The sequence below is a fragment of the Colossoma macropomum genome, unplaced genomic scaffold (genome assembly GCF_904425465.1).
Source record: "Colossoma macropomum unplaced genomic scaffold, Colossoma_macropomum, whole genome shotgun sequence".
Taxonomy (NCBI): Eukaryota; Metazoa; Chordata; class Actinopteri; order Characiformes; family Serrasalmidae; genus Colossoma; species Colossoma macropomum.
In genome coordinates, this window is record NW_023494785.1 from 27,185,066 (window position 1) to 27,208,223 (window position 23,158).

General features: G+C 38.8%; 1 protein-coding gene across 6 annotated transcripts in view; it reads right to left on the reverse strand.

The window, feature by feature from the left end:
• The window catches only part of slc12a7b (solute carrier family 12 member 7b), a 72,067-nt gene that overhangs the window by 37,347 nt on the left and 11,562 nt on the right, over positions 1-23,158 (reverse strand). Inside the window, exon 1 of one of the 6 annotated variants that reach the window (XM_036589318.1) lies at positions 14,694-15,120. The exons of the other annotated variants lie outside the window; for them this stretch is intronic. Coding sequence (XP_036445211.1) covers positions 14,694-14,799 — 106 coding nt within the window. The 5' untranslated portion in view covers positions 14,800-15,120. Of the gene's footprint in view, positions 1-14,693; positions 15,121-23,158 lie in introns of those variants that run through there. 6 annotated transcript variants of the gene reach the window in all.

Genomic DNA, 23,158 nt, shown 5'->3' on the forward strand with positions numbered 1-23,158 from the left:
TGATAAATTATTTTATAATACAATATGCTTTTCCAAACATATTGTGTATATCATCAGCACTTGTACAACACTCATCAGTATTGCTCGTAGGTGTTTCTGGCAATATTTCAGTTTGTGCTTAAAAAAAGTTATAATATATATATTTGGGTGAAACTTTAAAAATAAACTTACAAAAAAAAATAAGAGGAACAAAAAATAGTAATTCACAACATTGTTGGAATCATTTGGGTATCGGCACTGGACAGATTTTAGATTTTTAGATTTTTTGCAATAGATTTTTTTTTAAATATTACATTTGGCCAATATTTCAAAATAAAATATCTGGTTACACTTATTATGAATAAATTTTAAAAATACTTCAGAAAAGCAGTGTTTAGGTAATGCTTTGCTACTGTGCTAAAATATCTACATTTGATTTATTTTAAAAGCATATGTAACCCACTACAAATAAATGCTACTATATATATTTTTATATGCTAATCCGGGTGGACTTTGTCCTAAATTCTGCATTTTATAAAAGGTTTATGTATGAGCATCAGCAGATATGTAAAGTCATATGCAGGAGTTTAAACAACCCTAGTCAAATTACATGTTTTGTGGATTTCCTAATGAAAATGAGTTAAGACATCCTCTATAGAGAACACTTAAATATGGAATTTTAAGCTATTTTTAGTGCACAATTTCTATTTATTTTAACATATTGAAAAAAATGTAACATCAAATACAAAATGTGCCATACATTTTGCACAGGCCATATTTTATGTTGTAATTTTTTCCACATATGTGAAATTTAGCAAATAATAAAGTAACAAAAGTGTATTCCCTGTAGAGGATGTGTTAACTTATTTTAACTTAGAAAATCAACAAAACATGTAATTTGACCATAGGCACCCAAACTTTTTAATAAAACTGTACATGAAAAATTACTGGACATCTGTGCGTCCTTTATACAAAATCTGCCAGCACAACAATGGACCCTAATAGTCAGTGAATTGTGATTAACAACCATTAGTTCTTGATTAAAATGGCATTGGCCTACATTTCAATAAAGCTAAGAAAGGTTACAACAACAAATATTCATCTGCCACCTCCCCTCCACACCTCACTACCTCCATTGTCCATTGTTGGGATCCAAGTGAAAACATTCTCTTAAACACAGAGAACTCTGATTATAACCCTACAACCAAGACAGACTAGTCTGTCTGCAGCCACTATAGCACAATCCAAACACTACACTACCCATAACACGACAGTTTGCAGCTTAAAAATCAACCAAAAGAGAGAAGACACGTATCAGATAGCCAGCACAGCTTTGAACGATCACCTGTCTTGACAGCTGCACGCAGCATTCTTTGATTTACGGCCACGCTCCACCCGTCCGTGGAGCTGCACTGTCCTCATTACAGCTGAAATGGCTGGGGGTTGCGCCCTGCCTTTGTGATGAATGACTGCAGGTGTACCTGAAGCTCTCTGTAGGTTCTTGTCGTGCCGAGCTTGCAGTGAAGTCCTTGAAGCTGACCATCACTTGACCTCTGCAAGCTCACTCTGGGCTGCATTGTGACTGAGCGCTAGGTGTGCAAGTGAGAAATACAGTAGAGAAAGCCTCTGCTACCAGTTTTCTTATCAGGCAGCACAACTTAGCTGTTTCTGACCATATAAATAAACGACAGGCCAAACTGAATCTCACTGCCACTTTCTCTAATTACATTAACGGACCAATATGGCAATCTGTATGTGTTCCTAGACCAGTAATGATTCTTCTGTACACTGGCTCAAAGTGGCCAAATGTCATGTAGTAACTTTTAGGCTATAAGACAACATTTTCAGGGCTCCTACATGACTTCACATTCCTATAGAACTAATACACCTATTACAACATAGCACTAAAGAGTGCCTGAAGACCCCCAGCAGTTGAAATAAAAGCATCAATATCAAGCACCTTGTGTGTCAGTCACTAAGGTAATAAATGACCACGCACTCTATTTATACCTGCTAAGCTCCATCTATAAGCTGCCTAGCACACCTAGGCTATGTTTCACTACAGCGCAAGAGCAAGACAGGAAGCGGGGTAGTTGTCACTTCAATCCTTTAAGTCAACTCTGCTTGGTCCCAAGAAAAGACAAGTGCCAAAGTCAGGAGGTACTGTAAATAAATCCACAGTTATAAAATAGTTTTGACTGACTCTGAGCTTCAAACTGTGTCTTTAGAAAAGAACACTTATATAAGGCCTTGCTATCCTAGAAACACAAAGCACATATAGAGCTAAAAAAAATTCACACACTGAAACCACAAGGTCAACTAAATTTCTAAACTGAACATAAGAGAACCTGAGTAAAGGATGCACCTGAAACATACTGTCTGACCTGAGAACTGATGGAGCACTGTATTCAAGCATCCGTCAGGAGCCGAAGACCAGAGCTTGAACCCCCGGTCACTTACCCTGCCGGCGGGAGCTCTCTCCCTGCTCCATGCTGATGGAGTGGAGAGGGCTGAGGTAAGGGCTGCCAGGGGTCCCTGGAGAGCAGCTGAGTGGGGGGTCTCCCTGATGCTTGAAGTGATGCTGACGCTAGGCTAGGCTAGCCTGTGCTCTGAAGATCAGCTATTGTGACACTGCCTGCCAGACGCCAAACACACATTAACTGCTGATCCCTGAACATCACCAGTAACAGAGGAGGAGGAGCAAAAGATGTGGCAGAAAGAGAGAGAGAAAAAGAGAGACAGACAGAGAAAGAGAGAGAAAGAGAGAGAGAGAGAGAGAGAGAGAGAGAGAGACAGACAGAGAGAGACAGAGAGAGACAGAGAGAGAGAGAGACACAGAGAGAGAGAGAGAGAGAGAACGAACGCAAGCGAGCATAAAAGAGATGCACAGCTGCTCACCTACCCGTAAGTGTACAGTGTTCCAGTGCACACCAACACTTTCAGAGAGCATGAGAGAAATTAGTGCATCAGAACATGCAGTAAACCATAGCAGTGTGTGTGTGTGCGCATGTGCATGTATGTGTATATATCGTATCACAAGTGACCTCTCAATAGAGAAGAAAAGCAGATATCAAAAACAGCCATGCTAGATCAAGAGCCTGCGTCTTCATAAGAAGAAATTCTGATTTTTTTGGGTATAGAATAGGACTAAAGTTAAAGACAACACTCTGATCAATGGGTCATTGCCGTTCATCAGCATGTGAACAGGGGAGTAATCACTTAAACAGATTAGCCAAATCCTCTCCATTTAAAACACACAAGGAAAGTCTGTAGGACCGGCAGAGGAAGGCCTATAAACAGAATCTGCCTAAACATTTATGTGTTCTGAGCACTCCCACAGTGAAATCAGACTGACAAGGAGGAGCAAATATTTAAGTCCAAAATGCAGGTTTGGACCAGCCAAGCTAAAACTACAAGTTTACAATCTAGTGTTCAATACACACTCAGTGAATTAGGCACATTTCCGCTGGTCTGGCAGGAAAAAAAAAAAAACTATTGTAAGGGTTCATTGCGAGTGCTTCCTAGCACATAATTCTGGCTACATTTTGCTTTGGTTACCGTGAATCCTCAAATAAACTTCTGAGTATCTCTATTAGCAAAAATCCACCTAGTGGATCCATGGCTGAGGCTGGACGGTGCCAGCACCATTTGGTTAAATGTCAGCTGTGTTATATTCTGTGATGCGTTAAGCCGCTAAAGCCTCCAGGTAAAGAGAAGTGTGGCTTACATAACCGTGTATGCTGGGGTGGGGAGGAGGGCTTGTCTGCTGGGATGGGTTCAGTCAAGGCAGTAATCTAGAAAGCTCAATAATGCTTAAGGCAGCTGGTGACACTGATGTCCCTTATCATTATTAAACACTATTGTTTGGGTTTCATTGGATTTTGCAAAAAAAGTGACAAACCCTCTAAAAGCTTAATCAGGTTTGGATGACTTAAAGATGTTTAAGACCAGAAAACCTGACTCTAAATATTGTTAATAGAAGCCAAGGGGCAGGTACTGAAGCAACTATTCACTGGCCTCCATTGTAAGTGTGTTGTGACTCAATACGTTTTCTGTTATAAGTCCAGAAAAATGCATCAAAATTTCTTTTTTATGTGATAACTAAGATTGAACAATAACAAATTTTGACAAATTACAAAGTATCGCTAGAACTGATTTAACTGTGATCCAAGTTCAGTTACAGATGCACCACATGTGGGCGATATAGAGCCTTAATGTATAGCCTGCACCATCCTTGATGGCAATATAATTACCAGATTATCACTAAGTGGACTAGTTTCTCATATTACTTAATAATTTATATAGATAACTACTCTGTTAGCAACCAGTGGTTCTCCACAACTGGTGGCACTCTTTTACTGTACAAGTGTGTCCATTTTACTCTTAACAAGACAGTTGAGTTATGTAGAAAAGTGTCTTTGTATCACTTGAATATTTCCAGCATTCAAGTGCCAGAAAATCTACATAATCATCTTTCATGTGGCAATCAAAGTATGTATGTGTGAAATTTGCCTGTTTGTACAGCCTATGATTAAGTGGGTTCTTATGTACTGTATATATTTTTGAACTAACAATAAATTAGAATAATTATTTAAAAATGTTCTTTGCACAAGGACAAAACAATAAAAAAATTACATGGGATGGGAAAGATACCAAAAAAAAAACGAGTTTTCATAACATCAGCACTTTTTCAAATTAATGCAATACTCAACATTATCAATAATCGGCCGAAGTCACTGATAACAGCACGGCTCAGCAAATGAGTTGTCCACAATCACTGACACATCTGTGCCACAACGTGTTCGTAAAGGTAACAGACAGTGATGTATATTTATTCTACTGAGCATGTGGGAAAATTCATTTGTCTCTTGCTGATACAAAGAACACATGAGTTCTGGTGATTTCCACAGACACTCATGACCATGCCAATGACCCAGGATACATACAGAGCACTTCCTCCTCCCTTATAGGAAAAAAGAAATACTCAGTGAGTACAGATAAGTGTTGGGGAAATAAAAGAAACACCCAGAGTGTGAATAGTTAAGACGTTAATTCCAGTCATTATGCACTGTGGTTTGTAGGCGTTTATCACAGGCAGGATTAGTTTCCCTATTTGAAGAAAAAAAAAATTCTTAAATGATTCAAGCCCTAAATGACAGCTGCTTTAAGGTCAAAGGCAAGATTGTGGGCAAGCTAGGTTAAGGTCTACAAAAACAATTTGTATCCCACAAGCCGAAGACAAGGGGAATGAGTTCAACACAAGAAGGTGATTCTTTCTCCACCAGAGGGCATCACTAAGACACAAAGCCATGTCTGCTCAGTTCACATTTCCATGTGCCTCTCAGCTGGGCCTTCTTTCTAAATGTGCAGTATACAACAGGTCATTATAACCACCACAATGAAGCATCTTAAACAGGAGGACTGAGCTGCCATCAACTTCGGCTTCCTCTACCAATGATAGATGCCATCTATCATCAAACTAAAAGCAAAATGAGCAAGTAAAAAAGTTTAAAATTAAAAAAAAGATCCTAATTGAGTGACTAATCAACACCAGGCCCAGGTGCTTTCCAGGCTGCCATTTTAAAGGTAAGCGGCTGGCAACTTCAGTGTGTCAGGCAGCCTGTAAAAGAAAGGAAGCAGTTTACCTACTGATGCAGTGGGAACAGTGAATCAGCACGGTGCAGCTGAAGCAAAGCTGGCCCACGTTCTAGGCCCAGCTTACTGCATATATTTGAGGCCTATAACTTTTTCCCCCTTTCTGGATATTCCAGTGGAAATAACAGTATTTCTCAACAGAATTTTTTTACCTATGTTCTACTGATTTTTGTAAACCCAGCAGATGATTACTTCATGAGAAACAATTGGTTTGAAATCAACAGCCTTAAAGTAAAAACAAAGATTTATTATTATTTTTGATTATTATTTAATCTTTGAGATCTAAGCAAAGACATTCAGGGTGATTTGATATGAATGCTTCATCCTGGAGAAATGTACCAACCCAGATTTTCCACAGTGGCGATTAAAGGAACCAGAAGTCACAATGTGTACAACGCAAATATAGCCATTTTTTTAACTATGCAAAACCACTGGTGAATGAACACATCTTCTGAGTCGATGGTAAAATAATGGTAAATCTGAAAAAGTGTTTTCTTTAGGCACTATTCTGCCACACAATACCCTGTATGCACCTCCGTGGATTTTAAAAATGATGTTTTCAAAAGTCAAAATCTTCTCTTAAAATGAACACAAAACAGTATCTTAGGCACCAGGCAAAGTAATGGTTTAATAATCTAATAGCTATCTGTGAGATACCTTTTAGAGGCATTAATCTCTCCAGACATCCGGTTCTCATCAACACCAGTGTGAACAATTCTAACCCAAATTTCTCTAGAATTAATCATTTAACATCAAACCACTCTGGATGACTCTGTTTACATCTTAAGAATTGAATTTACATAAATCTTAAAAATTTGTTGTCTGTTCAGAACAGTTATCTGCTTATACTAGTTATGATGTCAAGTAAACCATGTAGGATTTTCCACTGTAACCGCAGCAATACAATACTGAGGGTTAAATAAGACAACTAATAAAATAAGAGAGTCTACATAGGACACACGCAAAACTTTCAAAATCAAATCAAATTTGGAGTCCCACTCAGCTCTGGCAGTTACAAGAAAAGAGAAGACAAAGGCAGACATAGACTTTATTGGGATGTTTGCAACTAGAACAGACATGGCCCCTCCGCTATTAACCTTTCTGTGCTTCATGGTCAGAACGTGGCAGAACAGCATACAGCCAGAACATGCAGTTCTAATTTGAGTGACCCTTGAGCAAAAACACATCAAGCAGGGAGAGATCATGTCAGTCAACATAGCCTCAACAGAACTGCCAGACATGTTCAGTGTCATTATTATCAGAGCAGAATTTACCCATTTTACACACTAATGTCTGTATAAATAACATAACAGCAATAATAATAATAATAATAATAATAATAAATCCTTTATGAAAGACAAGTAGGGTATTTATGATGGTAGTTCACAGTTTTAAATATCCATTCCTTCTAAAACCCAAAATGCAAGGAGGTACAAATGATGTTGACAGCGAATGTGAGTGACAGGTTACATATCATCGCTGTCTGGGGAAAAACCTCTTATCTTCATCTTTTTTAATTTTTTTTGGCTTGAATTTTGAAGAGAACTGGAAAAGTTGCCATCCATAGTGCGTTAAAATTTCATGATGAATGGACCAATAGAAAACAGAAAATGCTCCAAAATTACTTGGAGGAAGAAAAAAATTGTTATTTAGTTAAAAACAATTTTTCCTTCCCCTTTAAAGTTCCAAAAACAGAGATCCGAGGTTTTGTCCTAACAATGAAGATATGCAGTATGTCTCACATCAACAACACACCAGCTTACTGAATATCTTGTTACTTTTTCTGTTTCAGCTATCTTTTGTTTACATGTCAACAGCATCATCAGCAGCTATGCAACCCCATTTCCATTTTCCTGGCATCACTAAGGCATTATGATCGGCACACAAGACAAAAACAGCGCTGTCATATCTTATCATGCCAGAAACACCTCTTACTCCCAGAATGTCAGATATGACAAATGTATCTAGGAATATCCTTTCAATGTGCAAACAGAATATCATAAGCTTTAGCATATTTTGCCAACTAGCTCTTTCGCCTGTCCACATTGTGAACGTTGTCGTTATTTACATACAGAAGAGATCAGGGAGCAAAACTAAATGAAAATAGTTCAATTACTAAAATTAGTCCAGCTTGAGTGCTGGACCCTGGTAAGCACCCTCACCAGGAAAAAGGATGCATGGTGTGTCTGTGTGTTCTAGGCTTAGGATTTTAATATTTATTATTCAATAACTACTATGAATTATTCGATCACTTATGAAACCAATATGTAGCTTATATAGGAACGAGAATGATGATGAGTGGGCCCACATACAGGCCCTTAGAGTCTAAATCAACACTACAGCCAACACTACAGCATTCTTCATCCTACTCTCCATCACATCAATAGCATATGGTTGATTAGATTAATTATTAGCATAATTCAATAATAATGTTAATAAATAATGAATAATTCATTGTTTAGTGTAGTCAAGTCAATTCCGAGCATTCAACCAATTCCGAGCATTCAACCATTCCAAGCATAACTATCTTTTTCAATTATATAGTTCATCTAACATGTCCAAAAGTTTGGTTATCTGGGTTTCAAGTAAGAGGTGAGGCTTGATTTGGTTATGAATTTTCTTTGCCAGCCAGTGTAACTTTTAAAAGTCTTCACCAACACCAAAGTCCAAAAGCACCACTATTTATCCAGGCCTGCCTTTTTATGGTCTAGCTTTCATTCCCATAAAGAAGCACAGAAAGACAATGGACATGTCTGATCTTTGTTTGCAGAAACACAATTATATTTCAAGATCTTTTCAAGCCCCTTGATCCTTATTCTGCCGAGTGTCAATCTGTGTCATATTTCTTAACTGCTGTATTCCCATTGCCATAACCTTTATTTTCTTTATATTAAGCAGAAGTTCCATCTTTTCCCTCTGTTTTTTTAACTTTCCTCACAAAGCTATTTAGGTCTTCCTTCCGCTATGAGTGTTGTATCATCCGCACACTACTGAAGGTTATTGATGTTTCTTCCACCAATCTTGAATCCTTGATCATCTTCTTCCAGTCTGGCTTCTGTTATTATATATTCAGCATACAGGTTGAACAAGTATGGTGATAGTTTGCAACCTTGTCCTACTCCTTTGTCAATGTGGAACCGGTCTGTTTGTCCATTTTCGGTCATGACTGTGGGCTGCTGATCCGTGTAGAGGTTCCTCATTATGGAATTATGAGATGCTCTGGTATGCCCATTGTCCTGAGGACTTTCAATAATTTTATATGGTCAACAGAGTTAAAGCCTTTGCTGAGGGCAATAAAACATGTTTTTGCTTCCTTCTAAAAATTCCTCGGCTTTTTAAATTCTTTGAATATGGTTCAATGACAATACTTTTGGCATTTTTTGGTACTTTTAAAAGCACAGAAAACCGATTAACTGAAGACATACTTATAATAGATGCCAAAGGACCAGTGCTTCAGGAGCTTTTCATTACCTTCTATTATTAGTGTGGTTTCAGAGTATTCCTTTAAGGAGTTAGCAGTCCAGCACAGGCATGTCCAATTTGATAGCCGGTCTTGCTACATATTCTGTGGATAGTTTTCTCATCAACTATTTACCCGATGTTAAATAACAACACAATCAGACCATATTACTGTATGACAGTTGAACATCAGGTCATCAGAGAGAGCACTGTAGCAGGACGAACTTTCCCATGCTAACTTCATTTATTACACAAACAGGTTGTGTAACACTTGCACAACTATTCCCGAAAGGAATAGGTCAAAAGGAGAATTTCTTCATGATGGTTATCTGGTGGGAGGTAGTAGTTATGTAGAGATTTCAGACACTGGGTCTATGTGACACAATATAACAGGAGCACTCCCCAGGGAGAAGAGAGAGCTAAGGGCGTAAACCAATGCAAATGAGTAAAACCACTTTGATTGGTTGCATGCACCATGTGAAAGACTGCAGGAGTGAATTCAACTATCTCTCTGATTTAATTCCCAAGCAAGTGATTACTGACTTGCATCATCATAAACTGGCTATAATAACATGGAGGAAGCTTAAAAGTTAAAAAAAGTAAAGCACCTCACCGTTACTAGTTGTGAAAGAATACAATGTACTGTATTATATTTTATCTTAACAGATTGTATTGTAACATACTGCATCATTGTAGCATGGCTAGAGTGGCAGGCTATGGCTCGTGTATTAGCTCGTAGCTACAATGGTATCTTCACCAATATGCACTCACATTACCCTTCTCTGTGAGCCAGAGGAACCAGAAGAAAACAGTAGAAACTAGAAGAAAACAGAAGAAACTGTGACAGTTAGGTTTATGACATTTCCTGTTTTTTTGTTGTTGTTTTTTTCTCCCTCTCACATCACACTGCATCAGATTTTGTTTGATTTGAACTTTATTACGTTATAAAGCACAGTGTTTGTTTAGTGTTTTATTTTGGAACCATTACACTTCTAGTCTTTACTAATTTAATTAAACGTTGTGTTTTTTCAGGGCTTTCTAAGGGAACATTTAATCATGATGAGACCTTACAACAACACAGTAAACCCAGCAATCTTTCTGGGATTTTATTTCCCAGCAAGAAATCACTGACTTTTGAAACACACCCCCCTTCTCAACTCTATTATTTCTGCTTCAGTGCCCTCCCTTCCCTATGATTACAAGAAACAAACCATTTGAACAATCTGATATATACTAGAAGAGAATGACAAGTAATAATAAAGCAGTACACAGAAGGCAGGAAGGAACAGGACCAACTAACTCCACAAACTATTCTGGCATGACAAGACTCCCACAGTCATTCAGTTACCCTATGACAATCAAGAGAACCAAATAAAGAAACTAGGAATAATATATGTGGGGAAAATAATCTCCCAAACTTTAAGCATCTGTGAGAAAAGAAACCAAGGGACCCTATGACAATGCCACTGCTATGGCTGCATTACACGGACAAAATTCGATACTAAGCTTGTTACACCATGAGAGCATCATGGGTGCACATTTAATATTTCCAAAACACATGATTAAATGTTGGGCTGCACAAACAAGAGAGGGAAAAAATGACTGCGAATTTGTCACACTGCATGAACACCTATGATTCATGCTCATATCAGAAACAGGAACATGGTGCTGCTAAGTACAGCCATTAAAACCATTCTGATGCACTATTATCCTGCTTGGTTTTGTAGTGTTAATATAGCAGAGAACAAATTGCTGTAAGAATTTCAGGTGTGATGAAACATGCATCCCTAGCTGCAGTTTACAGAACCAGAAGTAGAATCAGAAGTAGAAGAGAGAAGGCATGAAAATTCAACCAAAATTTAATTTACAAATTTTTTCTCCCAAATGTAGATGATCAGCCAAGATGTGTTTGTTGCCCAAAGTTTTCTTTTTTAGTTTTGCATTTCAGCTACACGGCTAATGTATCTAAAAGGAAATGGAAGCTTATATATGATTTGGAATTGTGTAAAACTGCATGCCTAAATCATCATCCTCACATTCATCATCACATCTGGCCCTAACCACGTTGAGTTTCACAGTAATCTCAAACACCTTTGCTTGTATGGATTCTTACACTGCATGACATACCGTTATTCATAAAGAAGGCAAAATACAAAATTCAAAGTTCAACATGGCTGCTGTTACTGTTTTTAGTTACACTACAAAAGTTTGTCTATTTTCATTAAGGGTGTAAAGATTCCAAAACAATACTGAACAATACAGATATATAAAACGTTATTGCCGATACAGCCCTCAGTCCCTTTGAGGGTCTCTCATTGCCGTCTTTTGTGGAAACTACTGTCAATGATCAAAAGTACACAGCAAAGTGCATCCTGTCACAGTTATGTGGCCAGGGAAGTGGAGGGGCTCATGTTATACATGCACCCATGAAAATCACTGCTATCACACTCTGTGGCAAACAAAGATGATCCCAAACCTTCACAAATAAAATATTTAAAAATCAAATCGAATCTTGACTTCAGAATCAAATACTGTATTAAACCTGAACATGTGTATTGTTAAACCCCCAATTTTAATAGAAAATATTCCAGTGTCTGAGACCAATTAAGCAAGTCTACAAGCTATTAATTAAGAGGCAGGTGTATGATGATTTAGCTATGCAGTTTGCACCATGCTAACTGGCAGTCACTGTAGCTCCACTACATTTGGAGTAAAGGCGAAACTACGTACGTTACTAATGTTTTGATGTACTATTCCTTTAAGACATGCCATGGCATATACAAACCTTTCTTTACTACTACACCTGCACAGGTAGGACACAAACCCACAGGACAGGTTGGGCAAGTCTAAGCACTTTTTTGTACTCAACACTCACGCTCGAATACTTAATCAGAGAGATCATTAGGAATGTACAAGAGACACTTTCATTTACTAGAGTGACTGCTCAATGTTGCTTAGAATTGGAACAAGAGGTCACTATGACAAAGGGATGGTATAGCAGACAAACACTGAAACAAGCAACCTCTGAAAATTAACAACCAGGCAAAAAAGTGGCTATGAGAGCAAAAGTCACTGACACAAGTGTTACAAACATGATAGCAGAGAAGAAAAGGTAAAAAAACAGGAAGCATATGGCAGTGTGGAGCAGCGGCCACAGGGACAGCACGGTTACTAAACGATCACGAAAGAGTTGATCCAGAGCATGAATGCTGTGTAATATTATTATAGAAACAGCATCACAGTATAATATTACAAATGTTTATTTTTTTCTTTTTTGTGTTTAGAGTGAGTTGTGAAACATAGTAATGTCCAGAGAGTAAGTCGTGTATTTTTGCCTCATGAAAAAAGACAAATAATCTCTGAATAAGCTACGCAATATAAAAGTATATAATTAAATTAAAACATACCTCTAAAAAGGTCATGTAGCTAATTTTTTAAAACATTATTACAGACGCACTGATATGGGAATTGCGTGCCGAAGCCAATTTGCAATACTTTTTATGTACCATCCTCCAGGATTAGCTTTGCAGTGAAAAGTAATGCTTGCCTCTGCAGGGTTACAAATGCAACAAAATGAATAAATGCAAAAATTTTACAGTAGGCCTGTGTTGTCTAAATGTTCTGTAGAACCAATACATCATCAGATATCAGTTTCAGATAGCAATGTTCTTTTGCAAATATCTGCTGATGCTGATATGATTCGGACATTATCATGCATCCCTATTTTTTTTTTTAAAACATTTCCTCTGGCTAGTTATCCATTTGGTACTTTCTGAACATATACATATGCAGTATATTTATAGTACAGCATGTCTCTCTCGCAAGTGTATTTAGAGCTTGTCACAATCTGAAAGCTCCTCCAGTGGACCACAGTGACAGCCCACTGTCCACCTAGAAACAGGTGAGTGAAAGACCATGCTCTTCTACCCTCCCAACAAGAATGTGGACAGTTTTATTTCTAATGCTCACCTGTGCACTTCATGAAAGGGCTTTTAATGGACACACAATAGCTTAGTCTCATAAATCACTACTAATAAGATGTATTGTTATTGTCCATCATAAGCACTAGGAATTTGATCAACACTGTATTTGAACACTACTGTATTAAAAGTCTTTCAATAAGACATTAAAGTAATGGGTGTCATTCTGCTGAAAACACTGAAATGTGTTCCATTATGATTTAAAAAAGGGTCAAAATTGGCTTCATATTGCTAACAATTATTTCTGCTGATGAGGCATCTGCCACCATGCAGTATCAAAAGCACAGAGTTGTGAAACCAATCGTAAGCATTACTTGTAAATCTACTGAGAGCCGTTTATGCTATGTAGTCTCTTTATTGGTCAGCTCTTCCACAAAAGTCAACAAAACTCTGTTTACTTTGGCCCGACTCACTAACAGCTTTGAGTGGGATTTTGAACTGCAAGCTAGATCTGGGTTTACAGTTACCATGTTATTTAATTTCAGGTTCGTCTTTGGGTGGAGCTCAGAAATAATTTGACACAGATGGCTGGCTTCATGCTCCATTCGACCAGCATGTAATCAGAGAGCAGCGAGAGATGGATCCTCCTGGTCTCCATGGAGTCTTTTGAGGTAATGCAGTGGACAGTGAGACGGAGTTCAGCTTTATTTGGATAAGTCCTTGACTTGAATCAATAAGATCAAAGACAAAAAGCTGAGAGTGAACGTCTTCTGAAGGACAGAGGATAAAAAAGGAAAAACAGCACTTCCATTGCCAAATTGACTGATAGGAGGGGGGGATCAACTCCCACTGAAGGGGACCAACAGGAAGAAAGACATGAGCACGATCGATTGAACTGACCAGTATCCGACTCCTTTCACTGCAGAGGTGGGGAAGAAAAACAGCCGTTGCACAACAGGACCCCGTCAGACGGCTAATCTTACGTAACCCTCGATATGCCTGCAGCTTCTCCGCTGAGTCTATAAAACTTCAACTATTACTGCACACCATGACAGCAATTAAGAGGAACAGATCAGAACAATGAAACTAGCATAACAGCAACCACTGTTTTGGAGTACTGGCTCAAAAGAGTTTGTTAGTAGTTGGCGCACTGTTGAACAGATGAACTCTGTGACCTTTTGAGAAGACACAGTGAATTATATGCTCTACATGAGCAACAACTCAACAGAAGAGATGACACTGGCTAAACAGAAGCATACTGGTGGTCCTGCTAATGACCATGGATACATTAGCTTCTTCATTTGCAGGGCACTGTGAAGTGCACTCATAGTCTAAGCTACAACAGTCAGAGTTTTAATACTGCTGTGCTAAAAGAAAGGCATTAAAAGCCTACTGGCCATCAAAAAAGCACTCAGTGGAGGACAGATAAGGGAAGGAAGCAAAAACATAAGTCGGATAAATACAAAAGAGCTATCTTTCAGGTGCTCCTCTCACATGCGTGAGAAAGGGGGACAAAGTTCTAGAAAGCAGTCTCCACTTCGTTCCACAAATAAGACGAGAGCAAGAAAGGAAAACAAACCACAAGCAGCAACTGTTTTAGTTCAGTTAGGATGTACGGCTCAGTGCTTGGCAAAACAAAGAGGTTCCAGAAAATTCCAGAATCCCTCAAGACGTTCTTACCTGGTGCTTCTTCATCCTCCTCCCTCAAGACGTTGCTATCATCGCTGTCTTCTTGGGACGACTTCCTGCCGTCACCCACGGGGACCACTGTGAAGTTCGTGGGCATTTTCTCACCATGTGCTTCCAAGTCAGCACGTCCCCCACTCCTTATCTCTCTCTCTCCCGCTCAGTCTTGCCCCTTGTCTGTTTGCTTTGCTTCACTTTTTTTGCGACTCCCTCTCCTCCTGTGTGGAGGCTTGCCTGAGCTGTGGTTCGAAGTTCTCTGTTTCACCCCTACTGCTTGGACACCGGTAAACCATGTGACCAGCCGTCGTCCAAATATGGAGCTCAAACAGCCCCGCCCTATGGGCCAAGCGCGTACACACACACACACACATTGTAAAGACAGTGCGCTGCTCTTGTCTGCGGCAGTCTGAAACTCCACAGAGGAGACACAAACAAAAGAGCAGGAGATGAAAGAATCTATTGATTAAGTTGAGCCCTCCAGCCACTTCCTGTCTTTCAGACAAAAAGAGGGGGGTTTGACTTGGAGAGGTCCTGTTCCTGTTCAAAGAGTGAAGCAAAGGCCATCAGCACTGAACTTTACATGATATCGTTTCACAACTGCTAATTCCACATGATGTCATTTAGGAAGGAGACCTTCTCAGCCACAGAAGAGGCCGGGTCCACATGTGAGCCTATCCGTCCACGCAACACAAGGCACTCAAACATAAGTGGCCGAACATGCATTTCTAATAAAGACAGAACTGAGCATTGTTGTAAGCAGAAAATGTGAGCAGGGCTCATTCCAGGAAAGCAATTGCACATAGACAGAAATAGGCTTCTGCTTGATAATGAATAATTCTGTATCATCATAATGACACTCTATATTCAACACTCGTCTGAACCCAGCGCTTCACTTCAAGCTCAGTTTGTACTGAAATCCTCTCAGGCACTGGAGAATTTGGAGATCTAGACGTTCTGATTGCCTCTAGTTTCGTCCATTTAAAAAAAATCCTGAAATTTTGGTATCTTTTTCCACTCTTCTCCTAGGAAAAATCCCACTAAGACCAAGAGAAACACTTTTGCAGATCAAAGTTAAAGGGGAATTCTACCGATTTTTCAAAATTTCTGCAGAATCCAGTCATTGAGATGGAAACAAAATCGTTCAGCGTGGTTTAATGTGAAATGGTGCATTGTAGAGAAACTTACCGACCGTGATTTCTTTACAGTGGTAGTGACAGGAACCAGGAGTCGCTGTGTCTTCAACACAACTATAGCCTTTTTATTTACTATCCAAAATAACCAGTAAACCTATACGTCTTACGAGTTTATATGTAATGTTGATAACAGAAAAATAGTGTGAAATCCAAAAAAATAAATGTTTTCTTGGGGTACTGTTTTGCCCAACAACGCCCTGCATTTACCTCTCTGCAATGGATAGATTTTAAAAAAATATTTTAGGCCAAAACCATAACACAAAACTATCTTAAAACTATGCCTCAGGCATGAAACAGTGCATCTGTAACTATTTCATGTAAGAACTTTCTGTGATGTAGATTTTAGAGCCATTAAACACTTTAAACATCTGGTTTCTATCACCACCACTGTGAACGATTCTGACTCAGTGTGCTTGTCTAGAATTTCACATGAAATCACTGATAGAATGACTGTTTACATCTTAACAATTAAATTAAGTATATAAATTAAAAAAACTTCAAAAGTCTTAAAATAAAAATCTACTAATACAAAAATTAATAAAATATTGACTTGCAAAACCTTTCTAAAAAGTATAGAGCATAGAGAAGACAAATGGAAATGGCTATTTATTTTTGCCAAGTAATGTTGTCCTATACAACAATATGCTTTGAAGAGCAGTCTTAACACCATCTTGCCCAAGTTGAAAACTATCCTGATGGAGTAAAACTGAATAAATTAAATAAACGGATAAGAACATTCTAGCAACAATCTGCAACCCCTGTACTTGACATAAAGGGACAAACAGGGCTAAACTATTTTCACTTAGGGTTTGCAAATATGTCTCTTTGGACAAACCATAATTTTAATCTCTTTGAAGTTCACCTTACTGTATTAAATTAAAGTTCTCAAGAACATTCTTACTGTGTTGTTTAATGTGTTTACTCTGGATGGTTTTACTCTGATGTTTTTTTTTGGCTTCCTAAAACTGTCAGGAGTATTCTGTTGTGGGTGGGCTGCAAACAATGTACAAATAAACTGTCCTTTCTAGAACTAACAGCTGCAGGCATAGGTCATGCGCCCCTAACGTGAGGTTATCCACGTGACAGTTAGCATTCAGGCTGCAGTTTTAGTCGAGAAACCGTTGGCAGCAGGAAATTCTTGCGGCAAACTTATTTTCCTGTGAAGCAGACATAAAGCATATTCTGTTGGTTAGGTAGTTAGGGGAATAAACAGTGTTGGACGAACAGGGTGGGCCAGTTTAATGGGATGGGCTCACACGAAAGGCCCACTATGTCCTTAGACCCTGAAAAACAGCTTTATAAAACTTTAAAATTCATAGCCTCTCTTCTGTTAAATGAAACAAGTCTTTTTTCTAATAGATGTTACTGTCAATAATGCCATATGCTGCTCACAACATGACGCGAAATCCTGAGGCAACTTTTCACGACCTTGAAATGCCAGAAGCGCCAGAGCACCACGTTTATCTGGACACAGATAGAAAGGCACTTATGTGCTCTACATTCCAGGAATCAGTCGTGGCAAATTCAATCACAGTCTACAGAACAGAGCGGCCCACCCTTGAGAACATTTTAGCCCACATGGTGGGAGTCTGGGAGTTGAATTCTGTGGCTTTATTATGATTCATAGTGGTAGTGCTATCTTTTTTCATGAACTTAAGACTTCATAACATAATGCAAGTTAAAGACAAAACAGATTAGTAGTCAATCCCTAATACTGTTGCCAGATCCTGGAGGCTTCCCCAGGCTATTTGTAATAGTAATACAGCGCAATTGTGCAGGACAATGTGTACTGATTGTACAAGTTCAATAATCCACCCAGTACATGTGTTAGTTCTGGCACAAATGGCAGCCAATTTTTTTTCTAAATCGTCTAAATGTAACACACCCCAGAAACGAGTGAGGGTTTGTCTTTGTTATCACTGAAACAGGAGAAATTTGATCTGTTCTTGATGTTTCTCTTCTTAAGACTACTATTAGGAGGCATAAAACTGTATTCCCATCAAACACTAATCAGCAAAATCCTCACAAAAAAAGTTCTGGTAAAGCTCATAACCACCATCACATTAAAGGGAAATTCCACTGTTTTTTCAAAATATCTACATAATTAAATTGAAGAAATGTAAACAAAGCCATTCAGAGTGATTGATGAGAAAAGCTCTGTTCTAGAGAATCTTACAGAGTCAGAAGTGTTTATCAACATCATCATCACTTTTATTTATACAGCGCCTTTCCCAAGCTCAAGGACACTTTACAATCAGATGCTTTACAAAAGTAACAAAATACCTACTCAACAGTAAATCAAACAACACACAAACACAAACAAAGAGTTCCCACAGCTGGCAGGGTGTATTCCCCTGACCAGGTTACAGAGTGACTTAGCTAGCTCGGAAACTGTCTACCACAAATACAGTGTAGTGTCACACATATGGATGGCCCAGGAAGCCTCGAAGGCTGGAAATGTCCTTAGCCACAAAGGGGCAGCTTTTTCCTACAGCCGAACATCACCAGTCCAGGCAGCCTCATAGCTGCAGTGTAACGTTACCCATGTGGATGGCTCAGGCAGCCATGTAGCTGTGATGTAGCGTCACTTAGGCAGCCAGCCCAAGCGGCCTCGTAGCTGTGGTGCAGTGCTGCGGTGTAGCCCTGCTCGTGCAGCCAAACGCCACCAGTCCAGGCAGGTCCACAGCTGCAGTGCAGCATCACCAAGCAGCCTTCTCAGGTAGCCACATACCTGTAATGTAGTGTCACTCAAGCAACCTGTCCAGGCTACACTGTAGCTGCGATGCAGTGTCGCTCGAACAGCCACCCCAAGAAGCCTCTGAGCCACAGGTGGAATATCGCTCAAAGCAGCTCTCTTGGTGGATACGATAGCCAACTCCTTGGCCAGCAGAAGCATAGACAAAAACAATACAAAATAGACGAATAACCAACAGCCATATTGTACCAGCGCACTTACAATGGAAGACACACACACACACTCTTCACAGCAGTGGTGACAGGAACCGAAATAGTTCAATGCCCCAAAAGGAATGGTTTTTATACATTTTTATTACATGAAATTGTTATAAATATGCGGATAATGATGGACACATCTTTTTATGACAGTTTTGAGGTTTTGACCTAATATGTATTTTTGAAATCCATTCATGCAGGATGTTTTAAGGCAAAATTGTCACCAAAAATAAGATTTAACACATTCTACCATCATCAACATTACATATAAAACTCAAAATACATCTGGGCATTCACTGGTCTTCTTGAATAGTAAATAAAATGGCTATGTTTGCATGCATACATTGTTATTCGGCAGCATTCCCCTTTAAAGATATTTAGTTATTCTTTTCTGAAAGAGTCAGTTGTGATTTTCCTAAGCAATATATTTCACAAATATTATACAAGCAGTCATGTTGAGTCTAAGCCCAAACCAATTGCAGTCTACAATAATCTGTCATCAACAGAAAAGTTTGCCTTTTCAAAGACAAAAAGAACAACATGATCCTGTTCTATTCTGGGGGCTGCAGTTAAAAACCTAGTCCCGGTGCAGTCGAGTATTGATCCATCAGGAAATATAAGAGACATGCAGAGATAGAATTTCTAATGCATCATTGCAAGCTGCAGGGCTGATGAGAGCGTTCTGAAGGAACAGTGATCAGCTCAGTCCATAGTTTAAGGCATACACTAAACAGGAAACACTAGTACTGTCAAACCAGTTTTGGGTAAGGCAACAATAAGATTTCAGACAGCAACAACACACACACCCACTATAATTAGCCTAGATGTTAACACTCACTGTGCTCTACTCTGGTAAACCAGGCCTGGAGCATCCAAGGTGCTGACTCAGCAGATCCTGATTGGGACTTTAACAGAGAGCTCCTTGAAAAAAGTAATATCAGCTTCCCACCGTCCAACTCCAAAACAAACGCAGGGTTTTGACAACAGTGGAGTGTGTGCAACCAGTAGTAACTCAGCATGCAGGCAAAAACAAACACAGCACTCTAGCAAATCCCAGAGACTTCACCCCACCAACCAGGCCCTTTGAAAATACAGGAAGTTTGTTTTTGTCTTGTCCCCCTTTTTAACCTTTGGTTTATTGACAGTGTTCTACTCCAAAGCCTCCATCTGCTGTGCTGATACAGCTTTCATTTATTTTGTATCCTAACAACCAATGCCCACAGTAAACATCATGTCCACTGGCCTCAGTTTGTGTGGACGGGCAGTGGAAGATGAACACAACACGCTCGCTGAATTTTTAATACAATGGGCTTTGAATTCTGGGGGAAACCAGAATGACACACCTGTCGGCAGGTGCCACAATCTAAACAGTAGCATCATGATGCCTCCAGCAGTGTTTCTCAACACAGTCGTCTGGGCCCACAGACAGACCATATTTTTGCTGTAATCAAGCTCCAGTTACACCTGTACCAAGCCATTAAACATACTTTATACAACAGTTAGTTCTGATGACACAATCTGAAGTGTCTTCTTAGGTCTGTCATGATCATGTACTTCTGGTTGACTACTGACCGCCATCTAAATAACTGCGATTAACAATTTGTCTTTTGCTGTTCACTGTATGCGACTTTTAAAGTAACAACCTAAAGTGGTCAAATTGGCTGATTAGCTTATTTTTAGTGTTTTATTTGACTGAAAAGGCTTTTTTCTTTCTAGTGAGATTGAGACTTTCATCCCCGGGAGGGAAAATTTCTTTATGTTGAGGGAATACTGTTTTGCCTACTTCACAATTTGGTTGCTTCAATAAAAAAAGATTGTAGAGAGTGTACACTTCTCATAAAACAGAAACTAAAAACAGTTTTCTATGTGAGACACAATTTGCACTCAAATGCAATAAATAGATATACAGGGTGATTCAAAAAGATTAATCCGATTTCAAAGCGCCATATTTTTACAACCGTGAGGCGCCTAGGAACCAATCACATTCCAATTAAATGAGGGGCTCATAAAATTTCTGACTGTCACCAGAAGATGGCTCCCTTCAGTCTGCGAGGAGATGGCGACCCCTGAGCTGAAAGTGTTTTGTGTTCTCCGCTTCAGTAAGAGTGAATTCGTCGTAACTGTGAAACGTGATTTTCGTCGTTGTTTACTTTTTAAAAAAGTGAAATAAATCATTCTGAAATCGGATGAATCTTTTTGAATCACCCTGTATATCACAATAAGAGACAAATGTCTGGTGATGATTTATGATTTATAGATTGCTGCAAAAGTGACCATAAACCCCACTGATCCGGCTATTTCTCACCCCCCCCCACCACTGAGAAAGATTACCTCAGAAATTACTCAACATTTGACTCCTTTGGGTGTCACAAGTAAGTTTTTATGAAACTTTTATGAAGTTATAATGAAATAAATGTAGTCATGTAGCTGCCGCTATAATGTGTGTCACTTTCACAGCACAGTCTTTTCAGTTTTGATCCTGAGAATTGACCTTAAAATCTAAAAATCAATAGATATCACCTGAACACGGGCTGATTTGCCCATCTCTGTTTGGGTAGCTCGTGTGAAAATTTTTGTTTTTTGTCTCTTGTCTATGTGAAAAAGCCATGAGAAAGCACGGGTCCTTGTTTTATCAGTGGCTGATGATGTCAACAGCAAGTACAGCCAAAAGATGGGCCTGATAAAAAGGAGGCAAGAAGTTCATTCTGTTCCTGATAAGGGAGAAGCAAGGGATGGAACAAATAAAACAAAACGTTCTACTGAACAGCATGAATAATTACGGAGCACACACTTCTCTGTACTCTGTACAATTATCATTATTAATATTGTTGTTGTTGTTGTTGCTACAATAATAAGAATAATAATAATAATAATATCTTCTACTTATATGGTACCTTCCACAAATCCAAGCACACTTCACATCAGGGGAAGAAGAAAATCACTGAGACACTGAGAAAGAAGAACTGTGTCAGGAGGAAAGCTATAAACTGTGATTTAAAAGATGAAAGGGCAGAGCAGTCACAGAGACACTGTAGCAAAGAGTTTTGGTACCTGTAGAACTAAACGTTTTGAGCGAAGAACTGCAAGATCCCAGTGCCCGAGAATCTAAGGGTGTGAGAAGCAGTCTGGGGCTACCGGGCAGAACATCGAAGGCTTCATAGGTTAGATGGTTACATTTTCACTGAAATGGTAGGACACTGGTAACCAAGGAAACTGATTCAGCATAGCAATGATGTGTGCAGATCATTAGGTAAATGTGAGAACTCTGGCTGCTGCATTTTGAATAAACTGAAGCAATCTCTAACTTGCAGGCACACATGCTGCCTCAACCCCTAATGGCCTGTCATAACTATATAACTTACATACTAGTTTCGTTATGGTTACCAAATAAATCATAGTACTTAATGAATAAAATATATTTTGCACATTTTTCAAATTTTTTAGCATAATTAAATGTTTAAGATGCAAACAAAGCCAATAAAACGTGATTTGATGTGAGACATGCCATTCTAGAGAAACTTAACGACTCAGTGGTGAACCAGACATCATACGTGTTTAATACCTCCAATATCTACAACACAAAATGTTATTATTACATGACATGAATATGGATATGTTGTCTGATGGCTAAGATGTTGTTTTACGTTAGGTTTAAGAGCAGCTTTTGACATAAAACATATTTTTAAAAATCTATTTAAAGATGTACATGCAGGGCAAAACAGCACCTAAATAAAATCTATTTTCTGGAAATTCCACAATTTGTTCATACTCAGCATAACATATAAAACTAAGAAGACATGTGTAGGTTCAATGGTTATTTTGGACAGCAAATAAAATGGCTATATTTGCGTTGTAAATATTGTGACCCCTGGTTCCTATGACGGCCAAAAAATCAGTCAGCTTTTCTAAAATGAACCATTTCACGTTAAAACACTCTGAATGACAGACTGTGTACATCTAAATGATTGAATTATACAGAAATTTGTGGAATTTCCCTTTAAAATTAAAAACTAAATAATAAGATGACAGTTTAAGGGGTTAAGATTTAGGCCATTATTTAAAGTTACACAAAACAGATCCAAATCCAGTGATGACTAATGTTTATTTCATCAAGGGCAAGAAAAAGATGCAATACACCAGAGTCAGCCAAAAAAGCTAGTGTATCCTGAAGGGAGGGCAATAACACTCAGTAGCACTATACATGTGGTAAGTAAGAGACAAACACGCCCATCTGTTAAACTATGATGCCACCTTCTGGTCATCCTTAGTAAAAGCATGTGTGCTTTCGGTCCAGCAATTTCTTATTTAGTTTTG